The 23,127-nt window shown below is 58.7% G+C and overlaps 2 protein-coding genes across 5 annotated transcripts in view; one reads left to right on the forward strand and one right to left on the reverse strand.

The window, feature by feature from the left end:
- Positions 1 to 13,968, reverse strand: part of CEP164 (centrosomal protein 164) — a 31,455-nt gene extending 17,487 nt beyond the window's left edge. For 2 of the 4 annotated variants that reach the window (XM_054517114.1, XM_054517112.1), the window contains exons 1-11: positions 13,910 to 13,968; positions 12,224 to 12,313; positions 11,815 to 11,926; positions 11,244 to 11,487; positions 10,683 to 10,841; positions 9,917 to 10,045; positions 9,531 to 9,608; positions 7,492 to 7,596; positions 5,232 to 5,660; positions 3,846 to 3,929; positions 2,520 to 2,603 (exon numbers count right to left, since the gene is read on the reverse strand). In XM_054517114.1, coding sequence (XP_054373089.1) covers positions 2,520 to 2,603; positions 3,846 to 3,929; positions 5,232 to 5,660; positions 7,492 to 7,596; positions 9,531 to 9,608; positions 9,917 to 10,045; positions 10,683 to 10,841; positions 11,244 to 11,487; positions 11,815 to 11,926; positions 12,224 to 12,302 — 1,503 coding nt within the window. In that variant the 5' untranslated portion in view covers positions 12,303 to 12,313; positions 13,910 to 13,968. The remainder of the gene's footprint in view (positions 1 to 2,519; positions 2,604 to 3,845; positions 3,930 to 5,231; positions 5,661 to 7,491; positions 7,597 to 9,530; positions 9,609 to 9,916; positions 10,046 to 10,682; positions 10,842 to 11,243; positions 11,488 to 11,814; positions 11,927 to 12,223; positions 12,314 to 13,909) is intronic. The other 2 variants (XM_036397495.2, XM_054517115.1) reach the window with 1 other exon arrangement.
- A 425-nt stretch (positions 13,969 to 14,393) lies between these two features.
- On the forward strand, positions 14,394 to 23,088 carry BACE1 (beta-secretase 1). The gene is made up of 9 exons (XM_036397369.2): positions 14,394 to 14,664; positions 17,875 to 17,963; positions 18,116 to 18,332; positions 18,519 to 18,656; positions 18,739 to 18,873; positions 18,987 to 19,088; positions 19,220 to 19,369; positions 19,485 to 19,656; positions 20,256 to 23,088. Exons 1-9 carry the CDS (start codon positions 14,419 to 14,421, stop codon positions 20,495 to 20,497), a joined length of 1,491 nt encoding a protein of 496 aa, XP_036253262.1. The 5' UTR covers positions 14,394 to 14,418; the 3' UTR covers positions 20,498 to 23,088.
- The last annotated feature ends 39 nt before the right edge of the window (positions 23,089 to 23,127 follow it).

The raw sequence follows: 23,127 nt of genomic DNA on the forward strand, positions 1-23,127 counted from the left end.
GGAACTGCTCCCAGAGAACTGCTCTGAGCCATGCACAGGGATCCTGATTGGGAACTGCTCACAGAGAACTGCTCTGAGCCATGCACAGGGATCCTACAGGGGAACTGCTCCCAGGGAACTGCTCTGAGCCATGCACAGGGATCCTACAGGGGAACTGCTCCCAGAGAACTGCTCTGAGCCATGCACAGGGATCCTGATTGGGAACTGCTCACAGAGAACTGCTCTGAGCCATGCACAGGGATCCTACAGGGGAACTGCTCACAGAGAACTGCTCTGAGCCATGCACAGGGATCCTGATTGGGAACTGCTCACAGGGAACTGCTCTGAGCCATGCACAGGGATCCTACAGGGGAACTGCTCACAGAGAACTGCTCTGAGCCCCTGCACAGGAATCCTGATTGGGAACTGCTCACAGGGAACTGCTCTGAGCCATGCACAGGGATCCTGATTGGGAACTGCTCACAGGGAACTGCTCTGAGCCATGCACAGGGATCCTGATTGGGAACTGCTCCCAGGGAACTGCTCTGAGCCCTGGGGCTCCTGACTGGGAACTGCTCACAGAGAACCCCTGTGAGCCCTGGGGCTCCTGCTGCCCTCCCTGTGATTCCCTCCCTTGGGATCACTGCAGGAACCTCTGGACGCCTTGGGAAGGTGAGGACAGCCCCCATCTGCAGGGCACGAGGGCAGATTTGAAGCCCTGCCTGTGGAATTACCGGATCCTTGCCCCTCCTGCTGGCCCAGGGTCCCTGCAGCCCCAGCAGCTCAGGGTTCTGCCCAGCTGCATCCCCGGGGGACACTTCCCATGCTCCAGACACAGACCCAGCGGTGTGAACACAGGGCTGACAGATCCTGGGCCACCTCCTCCCCGTGCACAGCCCAGGCCCCACGGGAGCATCTCACATCAGCTCACATCACGCTGCAAGGTGCCAGCACTGAGCACCTGGGACAGCTCTGCCTTTTTCCTGAGGGTCTGGCACTGCCCAGGCTCCCCAGGGAATGTCAGAGCCCCGAGGCTGCCAGGGCACTCTCACAGGGCACACGGTGGGGTTTGGGCTGTCTCTGTGGGGCCACGAGTTTGACTTTGATGGTGTCTGTGGGTTCCTTCCAGCTCAGGACATTCTGTGGCTCCACAGTTCTGCATCTTGAACCTCCAGTCTGGGGAAGGGAAAGGGAAAAGGGAAAAGGGAAAAGGAAAAAGGAAAAAGGGAAAAGGAAAAAGGGAAAAGGAAAAGGGGGAAAGGGAGAGGAAAAGGGAAAGGGAACAGGGGGAAGGAGCAGCCTCCCCTCTCCCAGGTCCAGCAGGACACATCCCACAGAGCCTCTGCAGCCACCACAGCTCCTGCCAAAACTCACCAACAAGCCCCCTCCCATTCTGTGCTCACAGAGCTGCCAGAGGTGCCTTTTATTTTTATTTTTATTTTTTTTAACAGGATATTTTGCCAATGAATTCAAAGCAAGGCAAGCCCCTCACAGGGAAGCAGGCACATTCCTCCAGCCCAGCCTCTGAGCACAGACACAAAAGAGCAGCTGCAGTTCTGCAGGGAGCTCCATTTCACACCCAGCTCTCCCCAAGCAGGGCTGTAACAAACCCATGGTGGCTGCTCCAAGCAGCATTTGCATGCACAGAGCCTGTGCAGGGAGGAGGAGAGGGCCAGCACAGCAGGCATTTGTTTTGTCTTCCCTTCACATCTGACTGTGCTCATTGTTAGGCACAAGAGGACAGGTGTACTCTGCACACACGGCCCTGCAGACAGGACTGCTCCTCTCTGCTGGGCAGGCGGGGACTTTGCCACTCAGGGGCTCTCCTCCAGAGCAGCTGATGTGCTCCCAATCAGGGCAAGGCTGAGGAAGCCCAGCTGCATCCTGCAGCTACAGAGACGGGCTGGGAGGGCTCCAGAGGAACGTGGGGCCGAGCAAAGTGGCTCAGAGCCATGCTGAGGAGACAAGGATGGAGCAGAGATCACAGCAATCTGCAGGCAGAGCTGCCTGGGCGGTGCTGCGTGCCAGGCTGGCACAGACATGTGCACACACGTTCACTCCATGTGCCACAGACCCGCTGAAAGGAGCCCCTTTCCCCCCTGCATTAAGGCAGGCAAGGCAACCAAATGCTTAAAAATAAGCTTCCCTCCACCAAAATCTGTCAGAGGGAGTTAACCTCCTTTTCTACCCATTGATTTCAAATCCTTCCCATCTGCTTAGGAGAAAGAAAAGGACAAATACACTCACAAAAGAAGAAAGGAGAACAGACTCTGCTCCCTCCATTCCCCCAGGAAAAGCCATTTATTTATTGGCTCTCCTGCTGGGGCAGGGACAGCAGCCAGGGCAGCTGCCTGTGCACACCCCTCCAGCCACCCCTGCTCAGGGGTTTGTGCTCCTTGTGTTCCTGCACCTCCTCCCTGCAGAACAAACCATGCACTGCTGGTGCTGCTGGGACCCCGGGCACCTCACACACCGAGCCCTGCTCAGCTCTGCAGGGCCTTCACTGGCAGAGCCCCCCTGATCCCCCACACAGCGCTGACCTTGCTCCTGGCGCTGTCCAGGTCAGGAGACACAGTCCCCACACCCAGCACCTCCTGGGACAGCTGGCCCTTGGAGTCCAGGCCCTAAAAGAGAAAGCAGAAAGGATCAGTCTGTGATGAGCAAGCAGAGATCCTGACACCAATATCCCAGCACAGCTCAGAACCCCCCTCAGCACCCCTCTGACAGCAGCTCAGCAGCATTCCCCTCCCCGTGGGACCAAGGGACACCAGTGCCACTGAGGGAGGGCACTGTCACCCCCCAGTGCCACCAACCAACCTCAGCAGGAGGGGGTGGCACAAGGAACACCCAAAGGGGGCACTGCCACAGGCATCTTTTATGGAAAATCCTTTCCTTGGGATTTTTTTCCTCCTGAGAAGCTGAGAGGCCTCAGGAACAAAATGCAAACAATGGTTATCTGCTGCTGTGGAATGCAACAGGTGCATCTGGGATTGGGCTCATGTGGTTGTTTCTGATTAATGGCCAATCACAGCCCAGCTGGCTCGGACAGAGTCTGAGCCACAAGCCTTTGTTATCATTCTTTCTTTTTCTATTCTTAGCCAGCCTTCTGATGAAATCCTTTCTTCTATTCTTTCGGTACAGTTTTAATATAATATATATCATAAAATACTAAATCAAGCCTTCTGAACCATGGAGTCAGATCCTGGTCTCTCCCCTCATCCTGGGACCCCTGTGAGCACGGGCACAGGGCACATCTTCCCAGCCCCTTTGTGCTACTGCTGCACATTTCCAGGGATCCCTGTGCTCACAGCCAGCCCCCCAAGGTGTTCCCCCTTTGGGACAACCCCCCTGTGCAGCCTGAGGGCCCTGCACACACGAGGCAGAGCCCCTGGCCACACAGGCTGGTGCCACACAGGCAATAATGAACATTTTCTGCCATTTGCTGCCCCTGCTCCCACTGGCAGATGGCAGTGGCAGCTTCCTGTGGAGCTGCAGAGATGCTGATGGGCATCTGCCCCCAGCCCAGGGCTGCTCTCCCCTCCAGAGTGGGGTGTCCAGCCAGGCACAGCCCCCTCAGCACAACCCCTACTCTGCCTGTTATTTTCCTTCCTGCAATCACCCAAGCAGGCTCCCAGCTCTGTGGGACCTATTTCTGCAGGGATAGCACCTCAGCCCAGCCCCAGGAGCCACGAGGGCCAGGGGGGCACTGCTGGCCTGTGCCACACTCAGCCGGGAGGGCACTGCAGAGCTGGGCACTGACCATGCCAGGGGAAGCTGATGCCCACACCCAGGGAAAAAGGAGCAAAAGGAGGAAATGGAGGAAAAGGAGGAAAGAAAAGGAGAAAAAGGAGTTTTTGGTGACTCACCACAGGCTGAAGCACCTCATGGTCGGAGCTCTTGGAGACTGGCAGGTCCTGCTCACAGCCACTGAGCCCAGATGCCTTTGAAAGCTGAGAGGAAAAACCCATCACAGCCTGCACAGGTCCCACCCCTGCAGCTTCACCTGGGCACTGCCAGCCTGGCAGCTGCTGCCAACACAAATCTGGCCTGTCCCAGGGGAGAAAAGGTGACTGGACATCATGGGGAAGACAGCAAGGATGTGTGTGACCCACAGGACGGGGATGGGTGTGACCCACAGGACAAGCACAAAGCACCACAAGGGCAGGAGGGGAGGCTGGGCAAAGGGCAGAGAGGTGCTCCTTGGACACCCCTGATAAAGGGCACTCGCTTCCTCTCCATCTGCAAGGATCTGTGCAGCTCTCAGCGCTCCCAGCCCACCACGCAGCACAGTGCTGGAGCCATAAAAGCACTTTAAAATTCCACTTTGCTGTGCCTAAGTGCAGCGAGGGCCCCTGCATTCCCAGCCATTTGCAGCTGCAGGGAACTGCTCGATGGGAGCACCCTGTGGCCCTGCTGACCTCAGCAGAACGGCTCAGGTGCACAGAGCCCACGGATGAGCTTGGGAAAGCAGCACCCTCAGCTCTTCAGGGCACAGAGCATTTTCCAGGCTCAGATTTGCAGTTCATCATTTCTTACAGACACTACGCATCAGTGAACTTGAGAAATGATCGGAACCAGCAGGAAGGCAGCCAGATTGCAGAGAGATCGTCCATCAGAGCCTGAGCTCTGGCTGGGATCCTGCTCTGGAGCGTGGGCACGGGCGGGCAGCGCGGCTCTGGCAGCCCAGCTGTGGGCAGGCAGCGTGTGTGACACAGCCCCAGCCCTGCTCCTGCACCTCTCCTCAGCACTGGGAGGGCTGGGAGCTTCTGTGCTCCCAGAATCTGTGCTCCCAGCTCCAGAACCAGCCCTGGGCTCTGTCCCACTCCCAGCTCTCAGCTCGAGCGGAGCCGCGAGCGCAGCTCTGAGCAAGCTGAGAGAAACAACAGCAGGAGAGAAACAAAGCAGCACAGGCAGCTGGGCTCGGTGTGAGCTTCATGATCAGCCCTGCCGGCCCAGCACAGGCACTGGGAGCTGGGGCTGCTCCTCCTCCAGCCTCAGAACACAGCCAGGGCTCTGCCTGTGGGCAGCAATGCTGTGTGCAGGAGGGAAGGATTGCCCTGCTCAGTCCTGAAGGTGCCCAGCTGGGGATTCAGAGCACTCGTGCCCCCCCGGGAATGACTGCCCTGCTGACCAGGAAAGGTTTGGGCTGGCTGCACAGAAAAGCAGACAGTGCTCCAAGAGCTGGCCTGAGGCAGGGCCTGACGAGACGATGGGAACAGCCAACACCAAAAGCACACGGGCAGGACTCTTACTTTGCCATCATCCAGCCTGTCCTCTGACACTGAACCTGCTGCTGCTTCTTCCCTCTCTTCCTGCAGGAGCTTTTCTGCACAGGACAGGGTGTCAGCAGTGGCAGCCAGGCTGGCTGGCTGATCTGTGCCTTCCACAGGCAGAGGAGCAGCTCGGGGCTGCCCGGCAGAGCTGGGCACCTCCAGCCCTGCTGAGCTCCTTTCCCCCTCAGACAGAGGCAGCTCCTCAGCTGCAGAGGCGTCTCCTTCCACCTCAGCATCTTCTCTGTGCGCTGCCTGGTCCCCAGCAGGCTCCTGCTGCTCTGCCTGGGCACACAGGCTGCTGCCAGGCTCCCCAGAGAGGGGCTGAGCTGCAGACGGAGGGCACGCAGCTCCAGAATCCAGGGAACACTCTGCCACCTCTTCAGGGTGCCTCGATTCTAAGGATTCCTTCTAGGCAGCAAGTCAAACACAATTACAGACCCAATATTCTCTCCGGGGGATGCAGGAGTGAGGATCAGCACAGGCTCTCCTACAGCAAGCAGCACAATCAATCACAAATCTTTGGGTGACTCCAAGACCTGTTTGACTTCTTTCCACACAGTCCCATTCCAAGGCGAGGGACTCCACTGACATAACCTCACTCATTTCTTGGGCCCTGACTTCTTTTGATCTGTTGTTTTTTTTATTCACAGGGTCTCAGTGGGTGAGAGTGGCTGTGGAAGGCCACCAGCCCCTGCGAGCACCCACGTGCCCACTGCAGGCCCGTTCATGCTCCCACATTGGATCTGCCTGGTGAGAGGTGGAAATTTGTAAGAGACCACGACAGGACATTTCACTCCTGCCTGACATTTCAAGCAGAGGAGAGCAGGCAGGATCTCCATCCCACCTTCCAGAGGGACAGACTGGAGGGTGGGCACTGACTGATGCAGCACTCAGAGCTCAGAAAGAGCTTGTGACCAACACAGGAGGCTGAGAGATGGGGGAAAAACAACCCCAAATTAAAGCTTAGTCACCCAAAGGTTCCACTGCCTCTCCCAGCAGAGGGGAGGCCACAGCACTGCCCAAGGGTAGGGGAATAGCCAGGGGAAGGCTCCCTCATCAGCATCAGCATGCAAACAGAGCTGCTGGCACGTCCCACTTCCTCACTGTTTTATTAATGCCACGGTGCCTTGTCAAACACTGCCTGCCTCCTGTGCACGCCGTGTTCTGTACACTGAGCGCATATTTTAGCTGTGTATTTTTATCAGAGTGCCTCTGGAATGCTCTCAGCTCCCAGGCCAGGGCTGCAGCACTGCTGGAGCATGTTCTGAGTGTGTCACTGCTCTGCCACACCTCCCCGGGGCTGGGAGAGCATCCAGCAGGATGGAGAGGACAGAGGAGCCCAACTCCAGGCAATCCTGCAGCTCTGGGGCTCAGCTGCAATCCCCTGGCACTGACAGCAGAGCCCAGGGTCACCAAGCAGCCACACCAGGCTCCCTGGGCACAGCAGGACCCAGAGAAAGGTGGGCACAGGGAAGTTCTTTAGCCACCCTCCTTTAGTGCTTCCCCTTTTACGGGGATTACGGTGGCTGGAAAGTTTTGCTCCTTTTGCACAACTTGCTCCAGAGTTCTCCTGAGGACATCCCACCAGGGGACCTGGCAGTGTCCAGGATATCCCAAACGAGGCCAAGCAGGGCCCTGATGCCTGAACACAGGATCACACACACCCCAAAATGGATCAGCACACCAGCAATGTGTGTGCACACAAAAGGACTTCTCCCCAGGCAGGTTCACCTGAGCTACTGAAATATCCCAGAATAATCTCTTTGGCTGGCAGAATCCTGTTTGAATGGCAATAACAGGCATCCTTTTGTTAGCCTCACACCTTGATGATCACAAACGCGGATCTGCAGAAGAGGGACCCGTGGCAGTCAGACCCACAAGAGGAGGAGGAGGAAGAGGAGGAGGAAGAGGAGGAGGAGGAGGGAGGCTTTTCCTCCTGCAGCAACAGACTGGAGATTTTCTCCGGATTTCAGAGCTGGACAAATCAGCTGGGTTATAACTGGCTTTGGGTGACCTTTTCACAAGCTGTAACATTCCACCCACCCCAAGTGGCACTACCTGATGGGAAATCCCTGCCGATCAAATCACTGCTCCCAGTGAGCAGCACCAAACTTTAACCAGCACCAGAAACAGGCCAAGCAGCTGCAGACACACACCACAACACCAGCAGCTGCCTAGTGCATGCAAAGCCTGGGTGGCACCGTGCAAGCAGCCAGGGATGCCAGGGAGCCACTGTCACCTCTCCCAGGCTGGCAGCTTCCTCCTCAGGGCTCCGGCGGGGCTGGGCAGCAGCACCAGCAGCACCAGCTGGTGAAGGGCTGCCACGCTCCTCCTTGCTGTTCTCCTAGTTGGGGGGACACAGCCACTTGCAGGATTCCCCAGAGCACCTTCCCAAGCTGGAGGATTTGCCCACCCAGGACAGGTCAGCACCCAGCACCCGCAGCCCTGGAGCACAGAGGGACTCAGAGGCCCAGATTCCCAAACACCAAGCTGTGGGATGCCTCACTGCTGCTCTTCCTGCTGGCCAGCTCCATGAACTCACTGCTCCTGCTCTGAGCTCCCTGGGAGCCCTGTCTGATGCTGCCTCTGCTCCACCCAACATCCTGGCTCAGCAAGTCACTAAACCTCCTATTTCCTTCAAATACAGGCATCCAGCCCTGGCCACGGCCTACATGAAGCAGTTTTTTCATTATTTCACCCATTTTTGCTTAGATTTCCCCCTTAGGACTTGCTACACAAACCCTTGTCTGCTGCTTTGCAAGGGAGCTGGAGAGAGGCTCCTCCTAGGAGTGCTTTTCTACTGCCATCTCATGGAGCTACAGAGGAATTCTATTTTCCAGTCGGGCACTGCTGTCTAATCAGGACTAGGCTGTCACCCATCTGGGTTAACAGCCTGGCTGTTGGGCAGCAATTGCCATTCCATAATGGATTCCCAGAGCCCCATCCCCACAGCACTGAAATGCCAAGGCAGCTCTTTGTTCCTGCAGACATTAACATTTCAGTGAGGAACAGGGCCCCCACAGGCTGCTGTTGTCTGGAGATGAGAGAGTCAGGGCTCTCTTTGTCACATCCACTTTAGCATAAGCCTTTGCAGATCCTGCCCAGCACCCTGAATAGGTTCTCCAGCAAAGTACTTTACAGCTTAATTTTCCTGCGCTGTGAAAAGGATAAGGAAAATACTCCAAAACACTTTAAAAGAAATTAATTTGCCTTTCAGATACTGGAACAGGATTTTCAAAGCGGTGAAAAAGGATTAATGTCAGCACAAACAGTCGGGCCAAATCACCAGAGCTGCTTACAACGCACTTCCCATTGTGCCCTTGTCATCCTAAGCCTGATCCCAGCTAAGGAAGCGCAGGGAAAGCACAGCCCCAGCTCAAGGCCTTGGCTGCACTGCCTGCTCTGAGCCTCAGCCGCGGGATTTAGCAGCAGGCTGGGAAGAAAGAAGAGCAGGTTTTGTGCTGGCACAGAGCAGGGGCCACGTGCAGCCCCCGTGAGGGTCCCTGTGGAACCCAGGGACAGCAGCAGAGCATTCCCAAAGGACGCTCCCCTGTCCCCTCCCCAGTGCCAGCACTGCCAAGGAGCCTTCCTCCCCACCCCTGATGAACAGAGAGCAGAATGGAGGTGCCTCTTCCTCACTGAGCCTTCCTCCACACCCCTGATGAACAGAGAGCAGAATGGAGGTGCCTCTTCCTCACCGAGCCTTCCTCCCCACCCCTGATGAACAGAGAGCTGAATGGAGGTGCCTCTTCCTCACCGAGCCTTCCTCCACACCCCTGATGAACAGAGAGCTGAATGGAGGTGCCTCTTCCTCACTGAGCCTTCCTCCACACCCCTGATGAACAGAGAGCTGAATGGAGGTGCCTCTTCCTCACCGAGCCTTCCTCCACACCAAGTGCAGCAGCACCTCTGACCCCAGAGCCTTTTCCTGCTGCCCCCTGGAAAAGCAGATTTCCCCCTTGCCAGCTCCACCTACCTGCCTTTATTTTCCCTGTCTGAGGATGAAGCAGAGCTCCAGCCTGGGCAAAGATGTCTCCTCAATCCCAGCTCCCAAACCACAGCCACCCCAAGCACAAATGTCCCTTCAATGCCCACCCCACTGTCCCCTGTGGGCCACACCTGGCTTCCCCCAGCCCTGCTGCTGAGCCTTCCTCTCCTTCCCTCTGTTCCTCTCACAGGAAACTCGTCCCTCTGGCACTATTCCTGCACCCTCATCCCCTGGCAGTCCCCCTCCCACCTGGGCAGCCTCCCCTGCCCATCCCAGCACCGTGGTCTCACCTCAAAGTCAAAGCTGCCTGCCAGGGCTTCAACATCCAGGTACACGTTTCTTAACAGCCTTGAAGTCCCATGGAAACTCTGAAGGATAAAAAACAAACAAATAAATGGCCAAAATTGAGTTCTGACCTGTGCAATGCCACAGGAGGGTTCCCCAGCAGTGAAATTGGGCAGCAGAGCCATGGCAATGCACCTACAGCCAATTCATCTTGGAATGACACCATGGCAGATGCTCACTAAAAGGGATTCCATATGAAAATAGGATCAGACGATTTTGGGGACCAAGCAGCACAAAGAAAGGAGAGCACAAATGACAGCCCAGGGGCAAATGGAACAGGGGAGCACCAGGAGGCTCCAGCACTCTGCCCACAGCCAGGGCACACAAATACCTCGTTTTCACTGTCTTCATCTTCATTTCTCCATTTCTCTGGCACTGCCACGTCCAAGGAACTTTTCTCTTCACAGATCAAATCCAGCAGGTTCCCGGTGTGCCTGGTGGCCTTTGGGACCTCTGCAGGCTGTGAAGGCCAGGAGCCAGGGAAGTGAGGGGTCAGACAAGAGGAAAGGGGAGACACAGACCCACTGAGACACTGAGCTGCTGCGTTCTGGCAGTTTCCTACCGCTAAACATCTCGGTTTGTTTCTGAAGGTGTTTATGTCTATGTTTTGCACACATTTTGCTTTGGCTTCCTTTAAAGGGTCAATTTCTCACCATTTAACAAGTTCTATTGACCCTCAGGTCGCTTTCTAGTAATAAATAAACAAAGCATTCCACATGGTTGTAAACCTTACACTCAGCAGGACAATAGCTCTTTTCATTTTATTCTCAAATAGAAGAGTGAAAATAGATTATTAAATTGCATTATCTGCATTGTTTGTCATGCTTCATTTGGACACCAAATTCTACTAAAACTCAACACACTTTTTTTCCTCTTCAATATTTATTGAAGCAATTCTTTCAATCTGCCAAAGACAGCAGAAGAAAGCTCACCACTAATTTAGCACTAGAAATAGAAGAAAAGAAATAGCTTTTTAACATACAACAGTGTTTCCAAACTGAGAGAAGATGGCAAATCCTGTCATTTAAGTGCCCCCACGCCTGTGGCCCTGTGCAGTGTGCTCCCAGGGCACATTCCCAGGGGACAGGGAGCCTCACCAGCGTTCCTTCCTTGGGGGTGAGGCTGGAGTCCACCGCGTTGGCCAGGTCCAGGCTCAGGGCCCCACGGAGGGCGACGGAGGAAGGTGGGGTGAGGCCACGGAGAGGAGAGAGGCTGCCCAGGGCAGGCTGGATGGGGGCCAGCTGGGAGCCTGGGGGCTGCAGGAGCACAGGGAGGTCACGGGCAGGACAGCACAGCTCACACCCCTGACCCTGGGACGGGACAAGGAGCTCCCCTGGGCAAACAGGGGCTGTGGGACCAGCCCTGCTCAGAGACCCCAGCACACGGGACAGGGGAGGAAACAGGGGCTGGGTCACTCACACACTCTGCTTTCAGAATCCTCAGTGGGTCCTGGCTACTCCCCTCCCTCCCAGACACACCAAGAGTGGGTGTTTACTGCAGAGTGTCTCACAGCCAAAATCCAAGGTGATTCTGTACCCGGTGTTCCCATCCCAGCTGATTCACTGCCCATCACCCAGGTCTGGGGTCACAAAGCACTTTGTGTCCCTGTCATCCTCTGCCCAGCCCTCCCCAAAGCACTGCAGGCAGATCCTACTCACAGGGAGCTGTTTCAGGAGCTGCTTCTCCTTCTTGTCCTTCTTCTTCTCTTTCTTCTCCTTCTTGTCCTTCTTGTCCTTCTTCTCTTTTTTCTCCTTCTTTTCCTTCTTCAGGCTGCCCCGTGCCAGCAGCTTCTCCCTCTCCCTGATGACCAGCTTCTTGTAGTGCTCATCACAGGGGTGCTCCCACGTGGAGATGCCACTCTCAAAGTTGAAGAAATAGATGTCACCCCCTGCAATATTCTGGCTGCAGGGCAAAAACAGCAGGGAAAGGTGAAAGAGCACAAATTAAAAATACAGTTGCACAGGCCAGAACACCCCTGCTGATGGTGGGAGCACCTGAAGCTCAGGGAAGAGGAGTGTGATGTGTCCAGGAGGCCACAAATGTACCAGTGTGGGAAGCAGCTCTCCCAGGATGCTCCTACCCAGCTTCCTAAACCCTTCCTCCCCTTCTGCCGCCCCAAAAAGCCTTGAGCTCCTGATACCCCACCAAAGCCAATCCTCTGCCAGCTGGAGCCGTTCCCCTTGTCCTGTCACTGGGAATGCCCAGCACAGCTGCTGCCAGAGCTCTCACCAGGCCTTCCACTCGGGGGGCATTGGGGTCACCAGGCACTCCCTGGCCAGCCACAGCAGCTCCGACTCCTTGTCGGGGTCAATCCCGATTGTTGGTGCAAAATCCCGGATTTCTGGGGAAACAGAGAGCAATCTGTGAGCTTGGTCCCCCCAGCAGAGCCACCCTCCTCAGGTGAAGCTGTGGGCACACTGGGAAATCCTGAGGCAAAGCCAGCAGCAGAGTCCTGTGTGCCTGTGGAGCCAGGCTGGGGACAGGGGCAGGGACATTCAGCTCTGCCTCCGCTGAAATCCCCCGTGTTCTGCCCTCTCCAGCCACGCCAGAAACCAACCCCTGTGTTCTGAACACACCTGGAAGTGACCTGCGTGCCCGAATCCCCCCTCCCAGCCCCTGGGAAGAGGGGCTCGCTCACCCTGCTCCTTAGGAACGTAGGATTCATTGTAGTCTTCTTCCAGAATGAGCTGGTCCCCAATGCGCACGGCTCCTGCCATGGGTGCCACACCTGGCACGGGGAGGAACCACACAGAGTCACAGCTTCCCTCAGGAAAGGCAATTCCTCAGCCCCAGCACATGGCAGAGCCCTTCTGCTGCAGCACACACAGCAAAACTCAGCCAAAGAGCCTCCACACACACTTCCACGGGCTGTGGAAACGGAGAGCAGAGCTGAACTGGAACAAAGTTATAACCACATCCCCCAGGCCTCACAGCTCCTACAGGAAAGGTGCTTCAGGCACTTTCTAAGCAGGTACAAAATAAGCTGAAATGAGACAAGGAAGGAAGAGAAAGCAGCACCTTTCCCAAAGCATTGCTTTGTGATTTAACTCCCAGAGCACACCACAGCTGGGCCCTTCCAGCCCATCCAGCACGGTTCACACAGCTGGAATTCACCCAGCTCACCCCAAACACCCTCACCTGCGGCTCTGTGTGGCCACATTTGGCCAGCACAAGCACTGTGGGACCACAACTGCTGCTCAAACACACAACTGAATGCCAAGGTCAAACATTCCAGCCTAAACCCCCCCGAATTCTCAGTGCAAAAAGCACTCCTGTGCTTTCCTTGTGAGACCCAAGGGGTTGTGGTACCTGCCAGGTACCCGCAGTGACAGCAGCCAGAGCAGGATCAGCGCCTGTGACACGGCCAGCAGTGCCCTCTCCACCTCCCTGCGTCCTCAGCCCACTCTGTATTTATAACTCTTATGTAAAGTAAGTCTTAGAAGCAGCCACTAACTAATCCTGGCACCCCCAGCTGATGATATCCTCAGGAGATCCAAACCACACCAGCAGCACCGAGCTCGCACCACTGCCCCTCCCAAACATCCCCACTCTGAGCGTTTGGGTGTGGGCACCTCGCTCAAGGCCTTCTGTTCTTATTTTCCTCTCCCAAAACTATCTCAGCCCCGTCTCCCATCCCTGGTGTTGGCACTGGGGGATGAATGATGGGCTCACTCCTCTCTTGGAGAATTTGCCTTGCCACATATGGGGGGGACCTCGGTGCGACCTTTCAGTGCTTGAGGGGCAGCTGTAATAGATGGGGACAAGGGGGAACGGCTTTAAACTAAAAGAGGAGGATTTAGGTGAGATCTGGGGAGGAAATTCTTTCCGGTTAGGGCGGGGACACCCTGGCACAGGGTGCCCAGAGAAGCTGCAGCAGCCCCATCCTTGGAAGTGCTCAAGGCCAGGTTGGATGGGGGGGCTTGGAGCGAGCTGGGGTAGCGGAAGGCCCATGCCCATGGCATGGGGGTGGAACAGGATGATTTTGAGGTCCGTTCCAACCCAAAAAACCGTTCTATAGCCCTGTGCAAACAGAACCGAAGCCTCAGTGCAGCCGCCGCCGCGCCAGCCTGGAGCCATGGAAAAAGCGCGGCGAGCAAGGAGAACAAACAGCTTTGTTGATAGGGTATTTGAAAAAGTAAGGGGGAAAAAAAGCCATTTTCGCCCGTATCACGACAGCAACCACGCGACACTCGCACAGCCCGCGTGCGGCGGGAGGCCGGAACCGCGCGGCCGCTCCCCGCAGCCCCCGCTCACCGAGGGGACCCTCCCGGGGCCCGGGCCCGGCTCCCCGCCGCTGTGGGCCCCCTCCCCGCCCGCCGCTCACCGTGCCGCGGGCCCCGTCCGCCGCCCCGCGGGTGCCGCCGGTTGCCGGGAGCGCGGGAGCCGCCGCGGCCGCTGCCCCGGGGCCTGCCCCCTGCCCGCCATTGGCCGGCGGGGCGATGCGCGCCACCCCATTGGCCGCCGGGGAGGCGGGATGCATGACGTCACCGCGGCGGGGCCGCCGGGGGCTGCGGTTGCCATGGCGACGCGTGGGTACCGCCCGCGGCCCGGCCCGGTCCGTCCCGGCGTGTCCCGGTGTGTCCCGGCGGGGCGGGACGGGGCAGCGGGACGGGCACGGGCAGGGGGACCGGCCAAGGGCCGCGGCACCGGGCAGGGCCGGGGCGGGTCTCTCGGCGAGCGCTTCCGCCGGCGGGCGGGCTTTCCGGGGCGGGTCCGTGCGCGCCGCCATGCCCGCCGCCGCCGCGCCGCCCGCCCGCCCCGGCGCGGCCGCCCCGCCGAGGCGCGGGGCGCTGCGGGCCCGCTGACCGCGTCCCCCGAGGGCTCCCCGCGGCCATGGCGCCCGCCTGGCCCTGGCTGCTGCTGTGGCTGGGCGTCCTGCGCGCCCTCCCGGCCCCGCCGCGCATCCGGCTGCCGCTGCGGGGCGGCGCGGCCCCGCCGTCGGGGCTCCGGCAGCGCCGGGCGCCGCTGGACGCCGAGCCCGACAGCGCCGGCAGCTTCGTGGACATGATCGACAACCTGCGGGGCAAGTCCGGGCAGGGCTACTACGTGGAGATGACGGTGGGCAGCCCCCCGCAGAAGGTGAGGTGGGAGGGGATCCCCGCATCTCTCGCATCCCCCGCATCTCCCCCATCCCCTGCATTCCCCGCACCCCGGGGGCTGCGGGTGCCCCTTCGGGCCGGTGCGGGGCTGCGGGGCGCAGAGCAGAGGCGCTGCGGGTGCCACCATGGCTCCGCGTGCCTCTCGCCGCACGGCCCGGGCAGCATTCCTGCTTCTCATCGCTCCGGCGATGCTTTTCCTGCTGCCTTTCGGCTAAAACTGGCCGCAGGGCCCCGCCGAAGGTGACCCCAGCGCTCCCGGGGCTGCCCGGGCACTCCGGGCGCGGTGGCCGGTGCTGCGTGTGCCTCTACGTGCGGGCGAACCCGGCTGCATCGCTCCATCCCTCCCTTCCCGCTCCATCCCTCCTCCCTCCGTGCCTCCCTCCCCGCTCCCGAGCCGAGGATGCCGCTGGAGCTGCGCGGGCTGTGGGCGGCAGGCGGGTGGGATGTGGCTGCGCAGCCCCGTGCCCGCCTGGAGCGGGCACATGCGGGCACGGAGGAGCCCACGGCCGAGCCGGGCTTGGCAGCTCCTCCCAGCACAGACCCGGGCGCAGCTGCTGCCTGGCTCTGCCTGCTGCTCCCGGCCGCGGAAATTCTCCAGAAATCCTCCCGAGCTCGGCTTTCCCGGGGACCTCGTGATGGTTTTCGCTGTGCAGGAGTTGGGGCAGCGTGGGGAGACAAAGTGCAGGAAAATGGGATGGAAAGGGAGCCGGCAGAGCAGGCGTTGATGCGTCACCGGGCTCTGATCCTGCTCCATCTTTTTGTCAGCATCCCTCACATGCTGCCCAGCTCGTGTGGCACCGTGTGCCTGCCTGCTGGGGACAGGGTGAATGCTGAGGGCCAGGTGCCAGTCACACAGCACAGGACAACCAGCTCCTCCCCTCTTTTATGGATGAGATCGGGGAGGTTCCCACTGCTAAATCCTTTTGTGCCCATCCTGATCCCCGTTGTCACCAGCAACAAGTCTGGCCCAGGGGGCCAGCTCAGTGATCAAGGCTCCAGGTTCCTTCAAGCACAGGGCCACATTCCTTCATGCCTGCCGTCACTTTTTGGGTGCTGCCAGAACAGCCAGCACCCACACAGGCTCTGAAATAAAGGCTGGTTTCCCCACAAGCTGGCTGTGCTCTGCGTGCGTGGTGGGAGAGAGCGACGGGAGCAAGATGTGGACAGAGGAACGATACCACTGCCTTGGAAATTGCATCTCTGGGAGCACTGTTGTGTTGTCCCTGTGTGCCTGGGATATATTGCCTGGCAGGGTGTGTTTAGGAGGAAAAATAAAGGGAGGAGATTATTTCTAAAATCTAGTTTTAAATGTGATTTCATCATCTCCTGCCTGCCACGTGTCGCAGCTGCCAGATAATTTCCGTGCGAACCACCTGTTCCAGGCACCCGCGCGTTCCGGAGCCAGCCACCCTTTGGGCAGCATCTCCCAGCCTTGGATTGCTTCCAAATGCAACGGTGGTGCCTCTGTGTGTGTGTGTGTGTGTGTGTGCTGGAGCAGAATCCCTCCAGGCATTGCAATGGAATGAGAGGATTCCTATGAAAGAGTTGGGCTGTGCCTCTGCAGGAAACTGGGAGCCTGCTTGCCCCGGGGTGGGTGCATCCTTCCCAAAGGCTCTCACGAGGCAGGGAGATGGTGATCCATCTCCTCACCTTTCCTTTCACCTTCCCGATGCTGACAAGGAAGTTTCTGTATCCCCTTGTGCTTTAATTTTGGTTCTGAGCCGTGCTGTGCTGCCAAGTCACCGTCAGCAGCTGATTGCTCACACATTCCATGTGCCCAAGCATGTTGGTTTCCCTGGCTCCCCAGAACGGGCTGATTCATAAACACACAGGAGAGAGGGGTGAGCCGAGCAGCAGGAGCTGGTGTTTTGGGACAGATGGCACAGGATTGGTGCCCCAGGAGCAGCACACAGCTCTAGGGGCATGTGTGGCACAGAGCCAGTGCTGCTGCTGAGGTGCCTGGAGGGGCTGTCACTTCCAGGGACAGGTTTCAGGCAGTGCAGGGACTGCCACACATGTCTTGGCCTCCCCAGTTCACGTGCCATGTCCTGGCCTGAATGGATGGCTGGGCTGAGTCTCAAGGATCTGGGTCCTCTCCACGTGGGTCCTGTGCGTGACCCTTCAGCAGGATGGAGCCTGTGATTTTAAAAGCCCTCCCTGCCTTCTCTCCCTGCAGCGTCAGCTCAGCAGGTCCTTCTCCAGGGAAACCAGTCTCCTCTGGGTGCCCTGGGGATTGCAGATGAGCTGTGTGGAGCAGGTGGCCCCTAATGGCACAGAGCTGGGAGCGGCCCTGGGAATGCAGGTGCCGGGTTGCCAGGCTGTGTGGTGGGTGCTGAGCTGGCACCCACCCAGGGTGGGTACTGGGGGGTTGAACGTGCTGCTCTGGTCTTTACCCACGGCCTGAAACGTTCCCCTTGGCAGGGAGGTGGAGCTGGGGCACTCAGGACATGCCAGCCCCTGTCAGGGAGAGCACTGGGCAGCTGCAGCCGGTGCTGCTGCGATTAACACAAGCGCATTAACCTCCTTCCTCTGCCTCTGACTGCACAGATTAGGGGCCAAAGCCTGGAGCTGCTGCCCGGGGTGCTGCTGTGAAGCAGCTCCTGGCTCTGGGGCCAGGGCTTACCCCGAGTTCTGCTGCCCAGCACTGCCAGGAGGCTCAGACAGCCCCAGTCCCACCCGGGCTGTCCCACCAGGGCTGTCCCACCCGGCCATCCCACCTCTCTCCTCACCAGGGCCGCAGGGTCAGCTGAGGGCAGGGTCAGGCTGGCCCACTCCTGCCCTGCCAGTGGATGTTCGCCAAGCATGGTAATCCTGCCCAGGCAGGAATGAATCAGGAGCAGGGCTCAGCATATGGGTGGTGATTAGCGGGCACAGGGACCCACGGGGGCTGCCCACCAGCAGTGCCAGCAAATCTGCTTTCCTGGCAGGGGGAGCCTGTGCACCCTGTGTTGTGCTGCTGCTCTCCGGCCCCAAGACACCTGCCAAGTGCCTCCTGAGTCCTGCCTGTGCATTTGGGGGCTGAGGCCGAGCGAGGAGCTCGTGCTCTGTTTGCACAGTGCAGGATGATGTTTGCTCTTTGTGCAACTCCCCGATGTCGCTGCCTCCTGCTCCACCTCCTCCTTCTCTCCAGGCACAACAAAGGGGGGTCCCACTGCACTCATGAGCCTTCCTGTCTTTCTTCCTTCTCCAGCTGAATATCCTGGTGGACACAGGGAGCAGTAACTTCGCTGTGGGAGCTGCACCACACCCCTTCCTCCGGAGATACTACCAGCGGCAGCTGTGAGTATTCTGGGGGCACACAGGGCACAGCCTCTCAGGCACACTGCTTCTCCTTGCTGCAGGTCTGACCAGACCCTGCCAGGTACGACCTGGCCTCTGGAATGGCTGGGTGTACATAAACCCTGCTGGTCTGACTCGTCCCTTTGCTGCAGGTCCAGCACCTACCGTGACCTGCGGAAGGGGGTGTACGTGCCCTACACCCAGGGCAAGTGGGAAGGGGAGCTGGGCACTGACCTTGTCACCATCCCCCACGGCCCCAACGTCACTGTCAGAGCCAACATCGCTGCCATCACGGAGTCTGACAAATTCTTCATCAACGGCTCCAACTGGGAAGGGATCCTGGGGCTGGCGTATGCTGAGATTGCCCGGGTGAGTCTTGGCTGACAGTCCTGGATGTCAGCACCAAAACGCTTCAGTTGCCTTTTTCCTTGTCCCTGTTTGTCCCCTGGGGCACAGCAGTGCTGCTGAGGGGAGCTCCCATGGGTGCAGAGAGCTCCTGGAGAAGGGACAGCACTGACACATCCCTGTCCTGCCTCTGCTTTCTCCTCCCACCAGCCCGACGACAGCCTGGAGCCCTTCTTTGACTCCCTGGTGAAGCAGACACGGGTGCCCAACATCTTCTCCCTGCAGCTGTGCGGGACAGGCTTCTCTCCCAACGAGACAGAGGCCGTGGCCTCGGTGGGAGGCAGCATGGTGAGCCCTCCACAGGTGGCTGGGGGGTTCCTCTGTGGCACTGCCAGCGCGTGGTGGCAGCGCCGTCCTGTCTGCCCTGCAGATCATCGGTGGCATCGACCGCTCGCTGTACGTGGGTGACATCTGGTACACCCCCATCCGCAAGGAGTGGTACTACGAGGTCATCATCGTCAAGCTGGAGGTCAACGGGCAGGACCTGAACATGGACTGCAAGGAGGTGAGTGGGCAGTGGTGGGACCTGCCCCACAGGCACTGGAGGCACCCAGCATTGGTCAGGGGAGTGGGCTGGGGTCCTGCACCTGGGTCACTCGTCCTCTTCTGCCCCCCCAGTACAACTACGACAAGAGCATTGTGGACAGCGGGACCACCAACCTCAGGCTGCCAAAGAAGGTGTTTGAGGCTGCAGTGAAATCCATCAAAACAGCATCTTCGGTCAGTGGAGCCCATCCCTTCCCCACAGACATGGGCTAGGGGCTGTGGGCAGTGTGGCTGCCCCTCACCAGCCTGGCATCTTTGCTGCCTGCCCAGCTTGGCCCCGCTCACCTTCCCTTTCCCTCTGGTAGACGGAGAAGTTCCCAGACGGCTTCTGGCTGGGGGAGCAGTTGGTTTGCTGGCAGGTGGGCACCACCCCCTGGCACATCTTCCCGGTCCTGTCCCTCTACCTGATGGGGGAGGCCACCAACCAGTCCTTCCGGATCACCATCCTGCCCCAGGTGAGTGCTGGGCTGGCCAGACCCAGGCTGGAGAGGGCAGGGCAGGCAGGGCCACGCTGGATGGACACAGCTGCCTCCCGTGCCCCCTTCCCTGAGCGCTCCTCTCGCCCTGCAGCAATACCTGCGCCCGGTGGAGGACGTGGCCACCTCTCAGGACGACTGCTACAAGTTTGCCATCTCCCAGTCCTCCACCGGCACCGTCATGGGCGCCGTGATCATGGAGGGTTTCTACGTGGTGTTCGACCGCGCCCGCAAGCGCATCGGCTTCGCCGTCAGCGCCTGCCACGGTGAGCTGGGCCCGCGGGGAGGGCATGGAGCGGAGTGGGTGTGTGTCACAGACATCTTCTGTGAAAAATCCTGTCCTTAGGGTTTTTCCTCCTGAGAAGCTGAGCAGCCTCAGGAACAAAATGTAACCAATGGTTATCTGCTGCTGTGGAATGCAACAGGTGCATCTGGGATTGGGCTCATGTGGTTGTTTCTAATTAATGGCCAATCACAGTCCAGCTGGCTCAGAGTCTCTGTCTGAGACAGAAGCCTTTGTTATCATTCTTTCTTTTGTTATTCTTAGCTAGCCTTCTGATGAAATCCTTTCTTCTATTCTTTTAGTATAGTTTTACTGTAATATTAAAATATATCACAATATTATATAATATATATATAATATTAATATATATATATATTATATATATATATATATATATATATATATATATATATATATATATATATATATATATATATATATATAATATTAGTATATATCATAAAATAATAAATCAAGCCCTCTGAAACATGGAGTCAGATCCTCATCTCTTCCCGCACCCTCGGACCCCTGTGAACACGGTCACAGGTGTGCAGAGACCAGACCCTGCTCCCCTTCCCACAGTGCACGACGAGTTCCGGACGGCGGCGGTGGACGGGCCCCACCTGCACTCCAACATGGAGGACTGCGGCTACAACATCCCTCAGACGGACGAGTCCACGCTGATGACCATCGCCTACGTCATGGCGGCCATCTGCGCCCTCTTCATGCTGCCCCTGTGCCTCATGGTGTTCCAGTGGCGCTGCTTCCGCTGCCTGCGGCGGGACCACGACGACTTTGCTGACGACATCTCCCTGCTGAAGTGACGGCAGAGCATGGGCACAGCCCCGGGGCAGCAGGTGAGGCAGCAGGGCAGGGGCCTCGCTCCTGGGGTGTGGTGGAGTGTGGGGAGCTCTCACACCCTGGGGACTCGGTGTCCATCAGGGCCAGCAGCCAGGGGAGCCCCAGCCCGGGCTCCATTTGTCTGGGAGCTGCAGCAGGAGCGTGGCACTGGGCAGTGGGAGAGCTCAGCAACCCCATCCTGGGAGTTGAGGGCAGCTTCTCTGCTCCAGCACCAGGACAGGACCAAGCTCTCCCACCCAGCCTTGCCTGGCTTGATGGAGTAACGCTGATGAGCCATCCCCTGCCTGTCCCCATCCATCCCGGCGCGTCCCTTTCCAGCTCACCCCGCTGGGAAGCTGCCAGCCCAGGCTCTCTTGTAGGGAGCTGTGCTGCAGCTGTGCCTCCCCTGTGACTCCCTGCACTGAGCCAGACTCCAGGGATCATCCTGGAGCCATCCAGCCTCAGGCTTTTCAGAGACAGCCCTGCAGGGCCAGCCTGGGCTGCCCAGACAGGGCTTTCCCTCCTGCCCTGCTGCCCCTACACGGCTCACTCTCACATTTCCCCTGCGTTTTCCTGCCTTCCCAAGCTGTGCTGCCGCTGCTGCCAGCCCCAGGACTCCCTGCACCCTCCTGGGACAGGCAGGAGCAGGCACCCATCCTCTCCTGGGACAGGCAGGAGCAGGCACCCATCCTCTCCCCACATCACACGGGATGGGAAACTCCCTGCCCTGGCTTCCAGCATCAGCAGTGGCTGCCATGCAGAAGCCAGTGCCAGGAGTGAAGTTCCCAGCCCTGGCAGGGGCTGCTCCCCAGCCCACCCAGCCCTTCGAAAGCCATAGGGGAGCCTGGGCCCCCCCTGCAGCCCCCCCAGCTCACCGCCAGCACATCCCACGGCACAGCAGCTCCTCCCTGCTCACTCCACACGTCCAGGCCTGGCTGTGAGACACCCTGGCATCCCGGGGACAGGCGGCAGCTGCGGGAACTGCAGCATTTATTGTTTTGTAAACACATGGTTGTATTTATTTTCTTTTTTTTTTACAAAGCGTGTCACTGGTAGCGCAGCTGCGCGTTGAGAGCGTGTACAGAGCCGGTCCCACGTGTACAGAGCACGGCCGCCTCTCACCTGTACAGTATATCCATATATCTCTATTTTTAATTCTAGCCCTGAAAGCCACTGTTCCAACGTTAGGGGTCGGTCCTGTTTTGTTTTGGGGTTTTTTTTAATCTTTTTAGCCTTCTGCTCAGCCCTCAGCCGCTCTGGGCAGCACGCAGGGCCGGGGCTCACGCTGCAGCCGTGTGTGTGTGGTGGGAGCACGTGGTGGTGGCTCGAGGAGGGGCTGCAGGGCTGGAGCACGCAGAGCAGGGGCTCACAAGCCCAAAGGACCCTGAGCACAGAAGGCACCTCTGTCCTCAGAGAGGATTTTCGGTGTGTGAGGACAACCCCTCCTCCCCGTGCTGCAGGGTCACCGTCCCTTCCCCAGAGCAGACACCTGTGACCCTGCAGGCAGTGGTAGTGCTGTATTCCCTTGCTTCTCTGCCTCCAGCCTGGATAGGAAAGAGCCCAGACACAGAGATTCCACAATTGAAAGGCATCACTCCTCCGTGAACAAAGAGGGGATACCTGCAGTGCCAGGGCCGAGCTGGCAGCTGCCCACGGAGCCACCGGGTCAGGCAGGGACAGACTGAGCACCCACAGCAATCACCGAGCACAGAGCTTGTTAATTAAACCCTGCAGCCAAACGTTTCTCTGGGAAGGCAGCGAGGCAGCCAGGAAACACAGGCAGAGTAGGAAACCAGCCAGCCCTGCACGGGGCACTGCCACAACAGCCCCCACACTGCCCCTGCTCACACAGAGCCCCCCGGCCCCAGCCTCGCTCCAAACCCCAGCCAGCCACTCCCTGCAAGAGGACAACGCTCTCCCCCCACCCTCGTGCCTGCCCAGGACCCCCAGGACCCCAGAGACTCTGTTGTGGACTACTGCCTTAAAACACACCCCGAGCGCGCGCGCCGGAGGAGCCGGGTGGGCACCGGGGGCTGCCCTGCCCTCGGGGCACAGGGGCTGCCAGCAGTGCCCAGTTCTGCAGCAGGTGGGCACCGGGGGCTGCCAGCAGTGCCCAGTTCTGCAGCAGGTGGGCACCGGGGGCTGCCAGCAGTGCCCAGTTCTGCAGCAGGTGGGCACCAGGGGCTGCCAGCGGTGCCCAGTTCCTACCACAGACTGACAGGAAACGGAGGGGATTTTTAGAGAGTCATTGCAAGATTTTCAGCGGTGCTGAGCACCTCGCAATCCCACCGAGATCCATGGAGAAAGGGCTGGTGAGCCAGCCCGAGCTTTAGGAGGAAGGACAGGAGGGGGAACGCAGGAATTTTGACAGGTTGGTTTATCCCGAGCTGCAGCGCAGCCGCGTCCCTCCGCTCCCTCCCCGGGCCCGGGGACAGCAGGGATGGGATGGGACAGGATGGGACCACGGGCTGTCGCTGGAGGCTCCAGTACTCTGTAACCCAGTGTCTATGTAAGAACAATGAATGTTAACACGGTAAATTATTATGACATTAAAATAAATGACCACAAAAAAATCGGCTCTTCGTCCGCAACTCGTTCGCTGGCAGGAGGGGAA

This window comes from Molothrus ater, chromosome 22 (genome assembly GCF_012460135.2).
Source record: "Molothrus ater isolate BHLD 08-10-18 breed brown headed cowbird chromosome 22, BPBGC_Mater_1.1, whole genome shotgun sequence".
NCBI classification, from domain to species: Eukaryota; Metazoa; Chordata; class Aves; order Passeriformes; family Icteridae; genus Molothrus; species Molothrus ater.

Excerpts from the sequence above, each read along its gene's own strand:
- BACE1 (XM_036397369.2), top strand. The coding sequence starts at position 14,419 with ATGGCGCCCGCCTGGCCCTGGCTGCTGCTGTGGCTGGGCGTCCTGCGC. Across the intron at positions 18,657-18,738 it reads CCTCGGTGGGAGGCAGCATG|ATCATCGGTGGCATCGACCG; the intron begins GTGAGCCCTCCA and ends TCTGCCCTGCAG. Across the intron at positions 19,370-19,484 it reads GGATCACCATCCTGCCCCAG|CAATACCTGCGCCCGGTGGA; the intron begins GTGAGTGCTGGG and ends CTCGCCCTGCAG.